Source organism: Pieris napi, chromosome 16 (genome assembly GCF_905475465.1).
Source record: "Pieris napi chromosome 16, ilPieNapi1.2, whole genome shotgun sequence".
NCBI classification, from domain to species: Eukaryota; Metazoa; Arthropoda; class Insecta; order Lepidoptera; family Pieridae; genus Pieris; species Pieris napi.
In genome coordinates, this window is record NC_062249.1 from 7,595,918 (window position 1) to 7,610,470 (window position 14,553).

The 14,553-nt window shown below is 31.6% G+C and overlaps 2 protein-coding genes and 1 long non-coding RNA gene across 4 annotated transcripts; 2 read left to right on the top strand and 1 right to left on the bottom strand.

Moving 5' to 3' along the window:
* The first annotated feature begins 581 nt into the window (after positions 1-581).
* LOC125057028 (L-xylulose reductase-like) lies at positions 582-3,502 on the top strand. Its single transcript, XM_047660445.1, has 5 exons — positions 582-715; positions 1,021-1,273; positions 2,095-2,209; positions 2,348-2,550; positions 2,924-3,502. The coding sequence occupies exons 1-5, from the start codon at positions 664-666 to the stop codon at positions 3,033-3,035; spliced, it is 735 nt and encodes a 244-aa protein (XP_047516401.1). The 5' UTR covers positions 582-663; the 3' UTR covers positions 3,036-3,502.
* LOC125057027 (casein kinase I) lies at positions 3,051-13,052 on the bottom strand. Of its 2 annotated transcripts, XM_047660442.1 has the most exons (9): positions 12,918-13,052; positions 12,655-12,820; positions 12,143-12,253; positions 11,548-11,740; positions 9,585-9,727; positions 8,366-8,568; positions 7,669-7,837; positions 7,277-7,345; positions 3,051-6,549 (listed from the first exon to the last, which is right to left on the bottom strand). In XM_047660442.1, exons 2-9 carry the CDS (start codon positions 12,737-12,739, stop codon positions 6,485-6,487), a joined length of 1,038 nt encoding a protein of 345 aa, XP_047516398.1. In that variant the 5' UTR covers positions 12,740-12,820; positions 12,918-13,052; the 3' UTR covers positions 3,051-6,484. The 2 variants fall into 2 exon arrangements, with proteins under 2 accessions (XP_047516398.1, XP_047516400.1); XM_047660444.1 differs by having other exon boundaries at positions 12,655-13,013.
* LOC125057029 lies at positions 9,891-11,972 on the top strand. The gene is made up of 2 exons (XR_007118155.1): positions 9,891-10,658; positions 11,569-11,972. It is a non-coding gene; the product is annotated as an uncharacterized LOC125057029 (long non-coding RNA).
* Positions 13,053-14,553: the final 1,501 nt, after the last annotated feature.

The window sequence follows — 14,553 nt, forward strand, 5'->3', positions numbered from 1 at the left end:
AAGACATAGGTGTATTGCCGCCGGTACAATCGTGGGCTGTTTTTTTGGTACTAATGGGTATTAATGATGATCGAATACTTTAATCGTGAAGCCACTATTACGGGGACTTTATACGCAAGCAGCAACGTGGCAAAGCTTGCTAAAGTTATTTTGTTTTAACAAGATAACAATTCCGCGCACTAGTCCAGAGTTACGATGGCTGTCATTCAAGAAGCTGTCTTGGTGGTGATGGACTTCGTTTATATTCACCGGACCTAAATACCTGTTTCTGCGGTAAAAGAACATCTCAGATGCCAAAAATTTGAAGATACGCAGAGTAGTCGCCGCGATACAAGATTTTTTAAGGGAGCGCGATAAATATTTAAAAAAAAATGTTATATACATTTAAGTATTAGAAAATATAAAAATTGTATAAACGTTACAGATGACTACGTCGAAAACGTTTAAAAATTAACGTTTTTATCGAACATCCTAGCATAGTAGTTTTTAAGTTGTCACACTTCAAAATAATAGTTTATTGTTTATACATTTTATTTGTATTAAATTATCCATATACGTGATAATATACCTACAAGTTATCTTCTTTGTTATTAAATAATAAACTTGTTGAAGATAAGCGTACGTAAGGTCGAATCAATTTGAACTTTTAACTGCAGAGCGACAATGGCTAAATACTTCGAAAATAAAAGGATATTAGTGACCGGTGGATGTTCGGGTAAGATTGTAATACTTGATCCCAATATCATGTTATATTTACGGACTAGTTATGTATTAGCAACATCAGATAGGTAAATCTTAAATAATTTGAATTAGGTTATCAGCAACTCAACTAAAGGGCTTTGAACCACAATTAAACGAATTTTTCTACTAATAGTTCTTACACTTGGTTTAGTTAAGTTTATGTATTGCCAAAACAGCACTTCAATAAGTGAATATATACTAATAAATTTATTGATTTTTAATTATTAATTAAGCAAAAACTTATTATTGAGATCCAAACCATCATTAAACAAACTTCAGGCATCGGTCGTGGTACTGTCATCGAACTTTGGAGACTTGGAGCAACAGTAGTTGCTATCTCGCATCAAGAAGAAAACCTACAAAAGTTAAAAAATGAATACCCCTCAATCGAAATAGCCTGCGTCGATCTACGAGATTGGGATACAACACGAGAAACAGTCGAATCGCTTGGAATTTTTCATGGTTTGGTAAACTGTGCGGGATTTATACAGAATCAACCAGTTCTAGATTGCTCCCCGGATATTTTTGACCAGTAAGTTTTGTATAAGCCGCTTTTACTTTAAATATATTTAAAATTGGATTAAAATATCTCTAATATAACTTACTCTAAAGTCACTACTCCCCCATTGAGCCCACTCGTTTCTATATCTCTGTTAATTACTATAAGCAAGGTGATCACTGATCTTTCCTCCTGAAACACATTGCCTAAGATTTCTTTCACAGTAACGAGGAAGTCTTCAATGGACCTAAAATCCTCCATCGACAGAGTGCCTCGAACTCAGGACTCGAACGCAAGACCAAGGATTTAAAATCGTAGGATGACACTACTTAATGTATCTAGTAATCGCTCAAAGTAAATTCTAAGCAAAATATACATAGTCGTGACCGGTACGAGCCTTATGATGACCACGTAAACATGCTTCTTTTATTGTAAATTGCTAATGCAGATGGTGGGCAGGTAGGCAAATGTTTTGTGCCATTGTATAGATAGAATATTTATTTAATTCCATAAAAAATACCAACTGTTTAACGACATAATACGTTAACAGTAAGTTATATAATAAAATTCTACTCCTATTTATATGGAGCCACGACTACCCACAGGTTAAAGCCTCCTCCAAGGACATCCAGAATTTTTTTACTGTCTCCAGTCATCTTTCGCCCACCGAAATCTCATTATTTGTACCCTTTATTTATTTTAAATAATTTTACATTAGATTTTCCTATTTTACCTTTAACCCCGATACCTATGGTACATCCGGCTGTTAATTTTAATATAATTATGAATATAATTGAAAACACTGTCGATTTAATTACCTAATGTATAAAGATATAATAAAAATGTTTTTACAGAACAATGCAAGTAAACGTTAGGGCTATAGTAAATATATCCCAAATTGTCGCCAGGAAAATGATAGATAATAAAATTTACGGTTCGATTGTTAACATTTCTTCGCAAGGGTCAAAAGTAAGTATGTTTTTATAATTAAAATACTCGTCTTTTATATTTCATATAAAATCACATCTTAAAAAAGTATATATTACGTATTCTGAACGTAATAAGACATAGCTAAATACGAATTAAAAAATATTTTAATTCATATAGGCAGCATTAAAAGATCACTTAGCCTATTGCACATCTAAAGGTGCTTTGGATGCAATGACTCGTGTGATGGCATTGGAACTAGGACCTCATGGTATTCGAGTAAATACTATCAATCCAACTGTAATAATGACAGATTTGGGGCGAAGAGCTTGGGCAGATCCTGAGAAAGCACAAACTATGCTTTCTAAAATACCTTTGGGCAGGTACGGTAACATTATTTTACTAATTATATTATTGAAAAGTTACATTCCATATTAAATGAATTGTAATTTTTTGTAACACATTAAGTAACCCGATTAAGACCTAAGGGAGCGTTGAAGTATTACGTCACGCAATTTTTGGAGATAATTGACCCCCCCCCACCCCGTGTAACGCACCGTAACGTTTTTCTGTACCCAAGTATAGTAAAACGTTTCGTGACTACCTTGTGACGCGTAATTCAATCCCCGGCCCGGGGAAAAAAATTCGTTACGTAAATACTTGAACGCTCCCCAACTTATTATGACATATTGTAGATTAAATTACAAAAATCAATTATATTTTCAATATTAATTGTAATTATTGGTTTTCTTATAGGTTTGGCGAAGTACAAGAAGCAGTAAACGCCATAGTTTTCCTTCTCAGCAACAAATCCAGCATGATAAACGGTGTCCATTTACCTGTTGACGGGGGTTTTCTGGCAACATAAATAAATAAATACACATTCTTTTATCCACTTTATTGTGCTAAAGGAATCAATACATACTGGACGTTGAAAACAATGCAAGCATAATAATAGATTTTAATATCGAAAGCATAATAATATGCTAAGCTGACAACCCCTTAACAAAATGCAACCGTACCTCTCGGGCCTATAATTTATCATTATGAAAACTATTAAGAAATGCTTTATCCCTATCAAAATTCACATCAAAGCTTAGCACATTAATTCTAAGATGAAAATCAAAAAGAAATCGACTTTGAAAAGCAACATCAACCAAAGAAATACATAGTTTATGAAGCTTCTATTATGCTTAACATCTACTTCGATAGGTTTTTATATAGGATATCTGAAAATATTTTATTTGAAATACATAAGACAAGTTTAAGATATTATTATGCTTCACACAAAGATCGGCTACAGAAATGAATATGCAATAAAAATATGTCAAATAATGACTTTATCACTACAACAGTTATTAAAATTACCTAGGATTATAAAAAACAGTGTTTTGGCTTAACTATCTTATCATTATTATATACAGTTAAGTTTAGTCTTTAATTAGTTAGCGGACATTTTAAAAAGCTTTCATGTCTCGCATACAAGCGTTCCCATATGAACGCGAAATTACATCCGCATTTCGAACGCACTCGAATTTTAAACTACATTTGACATCTGTCAAATCATAGTTTCTCGACATTTGATAGTGTTCAAACCTAGTCCGAATCTTGAGACGTTCGGACGTCTGAACGATCCAAGTTAATTTTTTCAGCTATATTTCTGTAGCTGTCACATTCGACGTGTAGTTTGTTAGTAAAACTCACCGTGCAAAGAATCTCATTAGAGATATATTGACCGTAATATTTAAACACTTGAAGTCACATTACAATAACCATTTATCCCACTAAATCCAATTTGGACTAATAAAATTTGTTGAACAAGTATTATTACCAATTGATCAGGAAATCTTCATCCAAAACGGTCATTTGCATTAATATTTACATGACAAAAATGCCTAAACATTTACCATTTCTTTCAATCGCACAAACTAGTGAATGTCAATAACATCGAATTGTTCCAAAACGTGGTGATAAATTTGCATAAGGTCATTTATAAAATGCAAATGACCGTCCATTGCAAGAAGTCGAAACAACATTAGTTTTAATGTTTTCGCAGTTGTCCACAACTTGAGGCTAGAGAATTCAAGTGTCAAGCCATACAATTTCTTTTGCCAAAGATTATTCAATGTACACCTTACCTGACTTATACGTACGCTCGTAGTACGTATACGCCTCCACGTACACGCACCCATCAATAGTCATCCGTTACTCTGATTAGGCTTTCAGAGATTTGTCGCTTTAAGGATCAATCCTAATAAGTAATCGCTCAAGTTTTACTTATCATAGCTTACATATAAACAATGCTTATTTTAATTTAGTAAAACAATATCATTAACATACATTTGGATATAAAAGGCTATACATAGGTAGTTAATCAGTTACCGCCAATACTGTTAAATTGGCACACGAAGGAAACGTTTTGGAACGGATTTTGTTAAATAAATTTAATGTGATCGATTCCATTATTACAATTTAATATTAAGTGCGGAGTATTTAAACAAGAATTTAGAACAGAATATCCCAAAACCTACATTAGCAGTTATTTCGATGTTGAATCTATGTAAATATCATTGTTATAACTAAATCCTTATGGAATATACGAGGATTAATCCTATGCCAACCGCATTGTAACAAAACACTAATTATTTACATAATTGAACTCGATTCTCAGTCATATAAGATGTATAGGTACTACTTAACAAATAATTCGGATCAAAAGATGAATAACCGTGAAAGAAATTACCTAATATATACATCCAGCCATCATTACAAATTACTTTAATAACCTAAATCAATGCACGGATATGTACAAAACTACGATGGACTAAATAGGCCCTTCTTGAAGAAATCCATTGTCCTGATATTTTTGAAAAATTTTAGAAAATAAAATGTGGTGAAATAGAATTAAACTAAAGAATTAACTGCAAAAGAAATTAATTATTCATTCATTTTATTTTTAAAAAGGAGAAGTTTTGAACTTAAATCTTTAATCAGGCTGATTGCACTACTGTATGCTATATCAGACATACAAATTGCAATTCCTATGGCTCGTCGATTGACAATCTGTACTATCAAAGGATTTTTTATATAGATTTTTAGCTTTTAAGTTAGTTAACGCTGTCTTGTTGATACAAATTCAACAGACTAGGGTCCATATTCTAAAACGTATCTCAAGTAACAATCTCGTCTTGAACGCATAGACTTCATAAAAAAAAAAATGGTTTGACAGCTCTTGAAGCTAAATTTAAGTTTGATGAATGTTCTAGAATACGGGCCCAGACTTAAAAAACTGTTTTCATGCGTTTTCTATTAAAGAAGGCCTTTTAGCAATAATTTGATATTTATGTATACGAGGTCATAAGAGTACGCACAATTTAAACGTTTCATCTTTTAGAACTCACGAGTAGAAATTCTAGAGATCAATGATTTCAACTATGTTAAATTTAACCTTTCTATGTTAACCTATGGCAGTGGCTGGATCATTTAAGCAGGCCTTAGTATGAGTTGAAATTGAATTAACAGTAAACAATTTAGAGCGTAAACTACGTGTAAAATGTTGTATGAATAACTAACTATTAACTAACTAACGGTAAAATAATGTTAGGCAGGCGTAAGTTGCTCTTACAAAGACGCCATATTCTAACAGTAAAATGATATAAAGCAAACTTGGTAAGAAATAATCGCAACAAAATGATTTGCGTATTTCAATTTTGAATGCCATTTGTCCTAACACTTGTTATAAGACGCGTCATATTGTCAGCAATTTTTTATTTTTGAGCTTATTCAATATCAACTCACACGAGTTCAAAAACAAACACATGGAAGACGAATATCCATATTGCACACACATCGTAGGCCATCAAAAATAAATGCATTACAACTTATAATAAAACATCTAAATATAACTGAGCATAAAGTACAATATTACGTGGCAGCCCGCCATTAGCCTATGAATTCAATAATTTACAAGTACAAAATCTATGAACGTACATTCTGTCAGAGGGACGTCAGTGGTGATATGTTGCCCCTTCCTACTTGCGGATACAAGTCGCGGTCGCGTTATTTACGACTAGTCGCAATTGCTGTATTAATTAGTGGTAATTCTGATGTAATTTAAACAGGTACCTATTTATTTTCTACAAAAGCACTAAACATGATTAGTACCAATGTTTTGTATAGGAAAAATCAATAGATATTGATTACATCAGAATTAGCACCGTTTAACGTGTGTTATAACGTGCGACTGTCGCGTTCCGATCGGTCGTCCGATAATAGGAATGTCGCCTAGGTGTTACGCGGCCGTTTGTGCGAGCTTCCTCACCGCCACTCTGAAATCGCTGCCACCGTAGTGCTCGGCTGCGGAGCGGCAGGGCCAGCCGCACCTGGATTCAATTCAATATTATGAATATTTATTTTTATTTATTTATTTATAACAACACTCCTGCCCTAACAGGCGACCCCAAATTGACAAGAGTGAACAAATTTTTTTTTTTTTTTAATAAATAAATTTAAAAAAAAATTAAAAAAAGAGTGAACAAAAGCTTACAGACGAAACAAAAGAAGCAAACATACAAAATCAATCAGGAAAAACAAAATTACATAATAAAAAAAAATAATAATCTAGATCTAGATCATATCTAATATGTAGTTAGGGAGCGTTCCAGTATTACGTAACGAATTTAGGGAGGAGGGGGGGTCTTTTTGTAAAACGTTACGATGCGGGGCGGGGATTGAATTACGCGTTATTGTTAATATTATTTTCGACTTTACAGTACTTTACACCACATAATGGTAACTTCACTAGTCACTAGGTGATCACGAAATGTTTTACTATACTTGGGTACAGAAAAACGTTCGGCGCGTTACATGGGGGTGGGGGGGTCAATAATCTGACGTGACGTAATACTTGAACGCTCCCTTAGCTAAAGTAATTTCATTTAATGAATGGTTCTGTGTCATTGTATAAAGATAACCCTAACAAGTTAACAAGTACTTTTTGAATGTAGATGCCACAAAATATTTGGATTTCTTTTGTCTTAATAGTATCCTCATTTCTAAACTTATGCACTCATAAAAAGTTAAGTAATTTATAGTAATAATGATACTCACTGGTTTCTTGTTTTTGGTTCTGATCACGATGAGCTTTTGGAGGCTGGTTAGTGCGAGTGTTGCCAACTCCTGAAATAATTGTATTATATCAAAATTACATAGTATATTAACGTCTTGCAAAAGAGGCAGACGTATTGCTAGTAAGTTTGTGGTCCCCATAGTATTTCCAAAAAAAAAAAAAAATTTTATGTATTTTTAATTCAAAGACAAATTTAATTAACACCGAAGAGTAATAGAAAACAACAGATCTTATTATAGAAAAAATATTAAATTATCGAATTGACGTATATATATACTTGAAACCATCTTATATTTTATTATTTCCTATAATCTTAATTTAACCCTAGATAAATCCAAAACCATATGAAGTCTTAATATCTATTTATATTTACCTGGCGCACCGAATTTGAGCATATTCCAGTCAAAGACATAATCATAGGTGAACCCTTGCCGATGGAACAATGTACGGAAGAGCTGTCGCAGGTGCCCATAATCCGGTCGCTCTTCGAACCGCAGCCGCCGACAGTACTTCAAGTACAGTTGAAATTCCACCGGATGGTTCTATAACAATTAATCATTTATTTATTTACACTATATTGCACAATATAAGTAAAAAAAAAAATTAAACATTACATAGGACACCGTCTGGCCTTATCGCTATTAAGCAATCTCTTCCAGGCAACCTTAATAATAGAGAACATAATATATATACAAGAGTTTTAAGTGAAGTGTACAAGAATGATGATGAATAATCAAAACTTAATATCATTGAATTAGGCAGAGAAATAAAATACTGGTGGATAATATCTAGAAACCCAAATATAATTCTATTATAATTAATAAATTTCAGTCAAATCTATGCAAGTATGTCTATACCACTGAAACAATATAAATGTTGGTAACCTTAGGTTTAAAGAATTCCTCCGAAAACTACAATTTACTTTCATACAAAAGTAAAAACATATAAACATAACAAATCTAAATAGGTGCTTATTAAATAAATACATTTTTAGCATATATTTAAATATATGTATTTAAAAATCCAGAAACTTGAACAGAAGAAAATACAATTATTATATAAATACTTACTTTGCAAAGCTCGTCGAAGGGCGTAGACAGCTTCTTCTCGGATATCCTCTCGTACTTTTGCCGTTTCGTGGCCGCCTTCAGACCCTGCCAGGGAAGGCTGCCGCGATTGAAGTACATTAGAACGTAACCCAGGGATTCCAGGTCATCACGCCGGGACTGCTCTATACCGAGATGGGTATTTATCGACGCGTATCTAGCCGTTCCTGAAATACGTCAATGGGAATTTTCAGAAACACTGTGAGCAAGATTTAGCCATTAGCCTACACATAAAGGCCGATTTACATTATCTTAGTGTTTAGGAGAGTGCTTTAGGATAGTACTTTAGTTGAAACATGTAAACGCTACTTGCTTTAGTAAACGCTACGCTAAAGAACTTGCCTTTCAAGTTGTACTAAAGCACTCTCCTAAACACTAAGATAATGTAAATCGGCCTTAACTCAACAGGCAAACTATTAGTCCACTGTTGTAAGTGCATAAACATACTCGCATTTATAAAAAAATACCAGTGGCTCTACAACCTTTTTAAGTCTGGGCCTCAGATTTCTGTATCTGTATGAAACAGATTGTTAATATTAAAGGCAAGTAAGCGATCAGCCTCCTGTGACTCACACACTCTGTCTGCTTTTTGGGCAAGCTGGTTTTCCTTCACCGTTCGAGCCAATGTTAAATGAGCACATAAGACAGAAAGTCCATTGGTGCACCTCAGGGATATGAGTCGCACTCTGAAGCCATAAGGCCAACACCGTTCTCATATATAAAAACGTGTAATTCGTTTTGGCTATGTTTTTAATTTAAAATTGTAAATTATATCAATTTAATTTTAATAAATTATGGAAGACTCATTTATGTGTCTATTTTTTTGATCAATTTATCAATTATCATTCAGATAGCCAAAATGTGTATCAGTCTTGCTTTGAACAACATTTTATTTTTAACCATATGGATGTATTTACATAAGTTATTTAATCTATTTAGTAGTAATTTTTGTTAATGACAATGGATTATTAATAAATTTTAAGCAAAAGCTTGAGAACACTCAATCCAGACAACCTTTGGAGACCACCAAGAACACACACTACTCCATTAAATTATGTCAAATTGTGAAAAATCAGTGCTTTTGTAAATAAAAATACAGGATACATGCAAAAATAATAAATTTTTCAGTGTTTGTCAGAGATACAGCCCCTAGTAGCAAAACAGCATAGATGTAAAATCATACCTGTCAAGTTTTTGTTTTCTCTGTACGGTATATGTTGGTTGGTGCGTGGATCTTTGTATCTCTTTGCTAAGCCGAAATCTATTATGTAAACTAAGTTGCCCTTTTTACCAAGTCCCATTAAAAAGTTGTCAGGTTTGATGTCTCTGTAAAAAATATATAAATAATTAGCATGATTATTTGTCTCAAGAATCACGAAAGATGAGATTTCATGAAGAGGCTAACATTACCATGTAACAGTCAGTATTAAGACCACATATTCATATTATAATATTTTAAATTCACACTATTGTGATGAGTGATGACTGTTGCAATTGTATTTAAAGAAGGGCATAGTTTGCTGAACACAGTACATAGCTAAGATATATAGAATCATAGAAGAAGCGTTATCAATTATAACATATATGTTTCGTGTTGCAGTTTCAATGAACACATATATCTCTGATTATAAAATGATTAATGATGTATTGACAATTAATTGTAAGTTTCTAAGATAAGGCCCTTTTCTCAGTTACGATACAGTGTACATACATAAAGCAATGTGTTTAGACTTTAGAGGAACAAAAAGTCAGTGTGGTTACTGCTGCTGTTTGAGATATGATGTGACTGGTGTTCACCATTATTTTGAGTATGGGGATGTTTTGATTAGTCAGCTACTCTTTTTAAAAATGGTCAATAATTAACAATACCGTTACAATTGTCAAACCAAAACAAGTCTAATATTTTCTGATTAGGACCTTTAACTGCACCATAAAAACTGTATGAGGCAAAAGTTGTACAATAAAATATTATGATGTAAACCACACAATATAATGACGTAAATGGTCAACAGGTTATCTAACCTTATGTCCTGACCTAGGCAAGTGATTATTTAATATAAGTCACTAGCATTATTAAATTTTCTTTTATTTCTAAGAATGCTGTGAAAGTATAGTGAAATAGATATTATTTTCTAGAATCTCAGAAATTTTTTGATACCATGTGTTTTTTATCATGGCTATTGAGCCATGATAAAACACTTGTGTAATTGTTGGTTGTATTGGTTACCTTGGTAAATTACATACAAACTAATTTAAGGTATGGAAATAGCAATAAAATCTATATCACTAATATCATACTATTGAAGAGATCACAGTTCTCATGTATACATTTAATTCTTTACAGGTATTTATTAAAATGGTAATTCATAATTTAAAAATCATAGAATTAATTATAATCCTAATTTTAATTATTTCATACCCATTAAGTAAACTTGTTTTGTTATCACTGACTCAAAATAGAACTTTAAAAATAATGTTTATTTTAACAAGCAAAATGGTAGTCTCTTAATTTTTGCAGAATTTTCTTAACACTTATTGCAATTGAGGTCAACTAATTCTCATTGTAACCTTGCTTACTATAATCTTCTAAGAAATTCTTTAATGATTTACACTACCAGAATGTAGGTTTTGTAGTAAGATTTTTACTCATAGAACATGTAATTACATGTTGAAATCGATTGAGTCCTGACATTGATTCAGAAACTTGAAATTCAGTCCATACAATTTATGTGGTAAACTAACAGGGAATGACTGTAGAAATTACATAGATAAATGATGAAAGATTAAATGACAATTTGTAATATTCAATGTAAAAGCAATAAATAATGCATAATAAACATTATTTGAACTAATTTGTAGTATTTTTATAACAAGGCAATATTAGGATTTTATTTCATAAAAAGGAATTGTCTACTTTGCAAATGTAATCCTGAGCTTAACTTGAAAGCAAAAGCATGCATGATATAACATGTCTTAGAAAAAGCATGCATGATATAACATGTCTGAATGCCATAAGTTAAAATTGAACAATGTTAAAAAACATGTTGTAGGTGTTCAATTATCATGGACTATGTTATTTACTAAAGACACTTAAATTTCAAAACTATTATAGTGTGCATTAACTCTAAACTCTAAAATTGACTAACCTATGAATAAAATTCCTATAGTGGATGTCTTCTATGCGAGTAATAAGTTGATCAGCAAGTAGCAGAACTGTCTTCAGGGAGAAACGGCGTGAACAGAAGTTAAAAAGATCTTCTAAAGATGGGCCTAATAGTTCCATCACCATCACATTGTAATCTCCTTCTGAGCCACACCATTTTATTGCAGGAATACCAACTGGTGAATAAAAATAAGATTAGTATAAACATTACTTTAATCTGTATATCTTAATACATTATCTATTTATTATCACAATTTTGAAATATATTTATTTAATAATATAAATGGCAATGGGAATAGTCCCTAATAGAGTAGGACAGTTAACTATATTATAACTAACATCTTATTTGTTAACATCTCTAGTTTAGATGATTTATATATTCAAAATAAAGCATTAGTTATTGGATAATATTTTTGTTTATTTAAATTGTATATCTATAAAAAAATTAATCATTAATGAAACAGATTTATTGTTTATAAGAATATATATCAATATCCAACTGCATAAGATATACTAAACACTTAGATTATGATTTAAAATTATTGTCTATTAACCAACAAGTTTTTTTATGTACTTACTGCCTCCTCTCATAAGTTTATAAAATTTACTCTCTATGTGTAACTGTGGATGTCTTGTCTTTATACATTCTAATTTTATTGCTACCTCCTCTCTGGTTACAATGTTTGTGCCTATAACAATAAGAAACAGTTACACAAACCATTTTCAAGTTACACAATTTAAAAAAAAATAAGGTTAGGAAATGTTTGTCCTTGCTTTATGAATTATACAAAAACTATTGAGGGTCTTGCAATATGAGTTCAAATTATATTTACTTCTTTTAGCTATTAATCAACAAAGATATAAGATAGTAAAGTTGAACCATGACTAATTAAGTTGAATCTTCCCAAAACCATAATCACATGGACAAGCTTATTTTTTTACCTACTTTTGAGGTTTAAGCAAATGATAGATAAGAAATACACAAAAGCTTGTCCAGTTTTAGAAGATCAATTTCGTTCGAAACAAAAAAATACAGCTGGCCTACAATTATTCCTTTCTTTGTTTACTATAATTTGCAAGGATCACATACCAAGATAAATGTCTCCAAAGGATCCAGACCCAATTTTACGGCCCAATCGATACTTATTTCCAACTCGCAGCTCCATTTTCTGCATAACTTTGAACTTAGTAAAATAACACTGACCACGGTTTCATTACTGATCGGCCATGTTTGAGATAGACGCAGATCTTACCACCTAAAGGAATATCATTAATTATCGTGAAAACTTTAATAAGATTATCTCATGTACCACATTAAGCAAAATATACTGTTATAATAATCGATAAATTGACCTTTTTCACTGAAAATGAAACTTTTAAACTATTTTTTTAGGTTTTATTAAACGCATCCAACGAATTTAGAATCCTATTACAATTTTGTTCATAAAATCAAAATGACAGGATTGGTCATTGGAATTTTGGTCTTTGTTCTTAGGTGTCTATCTGCTCTGTGCTCAACCCACAGGCTAAATATGCAATCTACACTCTACTTTAGTCCGTATACTCTATTGCTATCAATCGTAAATATGTATAAATGTATAAAATTTGAATTTAAAATCTTTTTATCGTTACATAACAAAAATGTTATTTTTCTGTAGTTATTTTTTAAGTAAAGTAAAATACTATAGTAAATAAACACGAGACCATAGGTTCCGCATTGAAGTTATTCAACGTTTTAAAAATATTATTTAGAAAGGACAAAATATGTTTCCATTAATTTTTATTTTTTATTTTTACGTTATAATGATTTTTATTTTTGATTGTAAATAATCAATTGAAAATGTAAAAAAACCCATAATATGCATGTTACCTAACAGTGAAAAAATTCTTACGATAGTATATTATGTTCAAATAATGTGTCTTCTATGTTATAGACCTATACAATTAAATTTGACATAAGGCAGTAGTCCCACCAACGGGCGAGGAAACGACTAACTATAGGCTTTTTTCTTGTTTAAGAAACGTATAATACATATACGTTCCGTGTAAACAAAAAAAAATCATGTGTCCAATTCACACGAGGTAGAAGCCTTCAAAAACAAAGTTTTTATAATTAAAATATGTAAATTAGACTTTTTCTCTATCTAAATGTAGGATCTTTTCTTTAAAAAAAAATATATTTTAATGTTAAATTTTTATTTATAACTTTAATATCAATCTTTAATTTGGTAAAAACTAAAATAATAAAAGTTTCAAATAAATTCACAAGATCCAACGTGGGAGAAAATGAGATAGGAAGCATTATACAGTGTATAAACTTTTAATTAAGTGTAGTACGAAGTTTTCACTTCAAAAAGTTTCTATAACTAATGATTTGTAAATAAAATTGATAAATAATCTAATTTTATAATTAAACTACTAACTTTACTTACTTATTTAATTTTCATCAAATCTGTTTTTTTATTTCAGAAAATTTTATAATACACACTAATTTAAAGTTTATACACTGTATAATGCCTCCTATCTCACTCTCTCTCACGCCAAATCCTATTAATTTATGTGTCTGTCTCTTTTTACTGTCGCTTTTTCCGTTGCATCTGGTTTGAAATCACAACGATTCTAAAGAAGTTTCACTTCAAAAAGGTGCATATATAAATAGTTGATCGCTAACTGTTCATACTGCCGGCGAAGACTCACTCCACTAGTTCGTTGCTGAGCGACAAGAGCTATCAAAGATAATTCTCGCTTAGCGATACTTGCTCAGCGATCAGAACTTACGCCGACAGACCAACCGGCGGCAGCAGTCATTTCTCTACAGTGGGATTCTGAAAGTACACGTGTTTTTATTTATGCATATCAAATAATTATCAGACGAATTAGAAATATCATTTCAGACGACGATGATGATGACGTGTTTTATGATTGCATTAGTATAGTCGCAGTAGAGAGTAATCGCCCGTCTCACTCGTACACTCGCTTATAGCCCAGC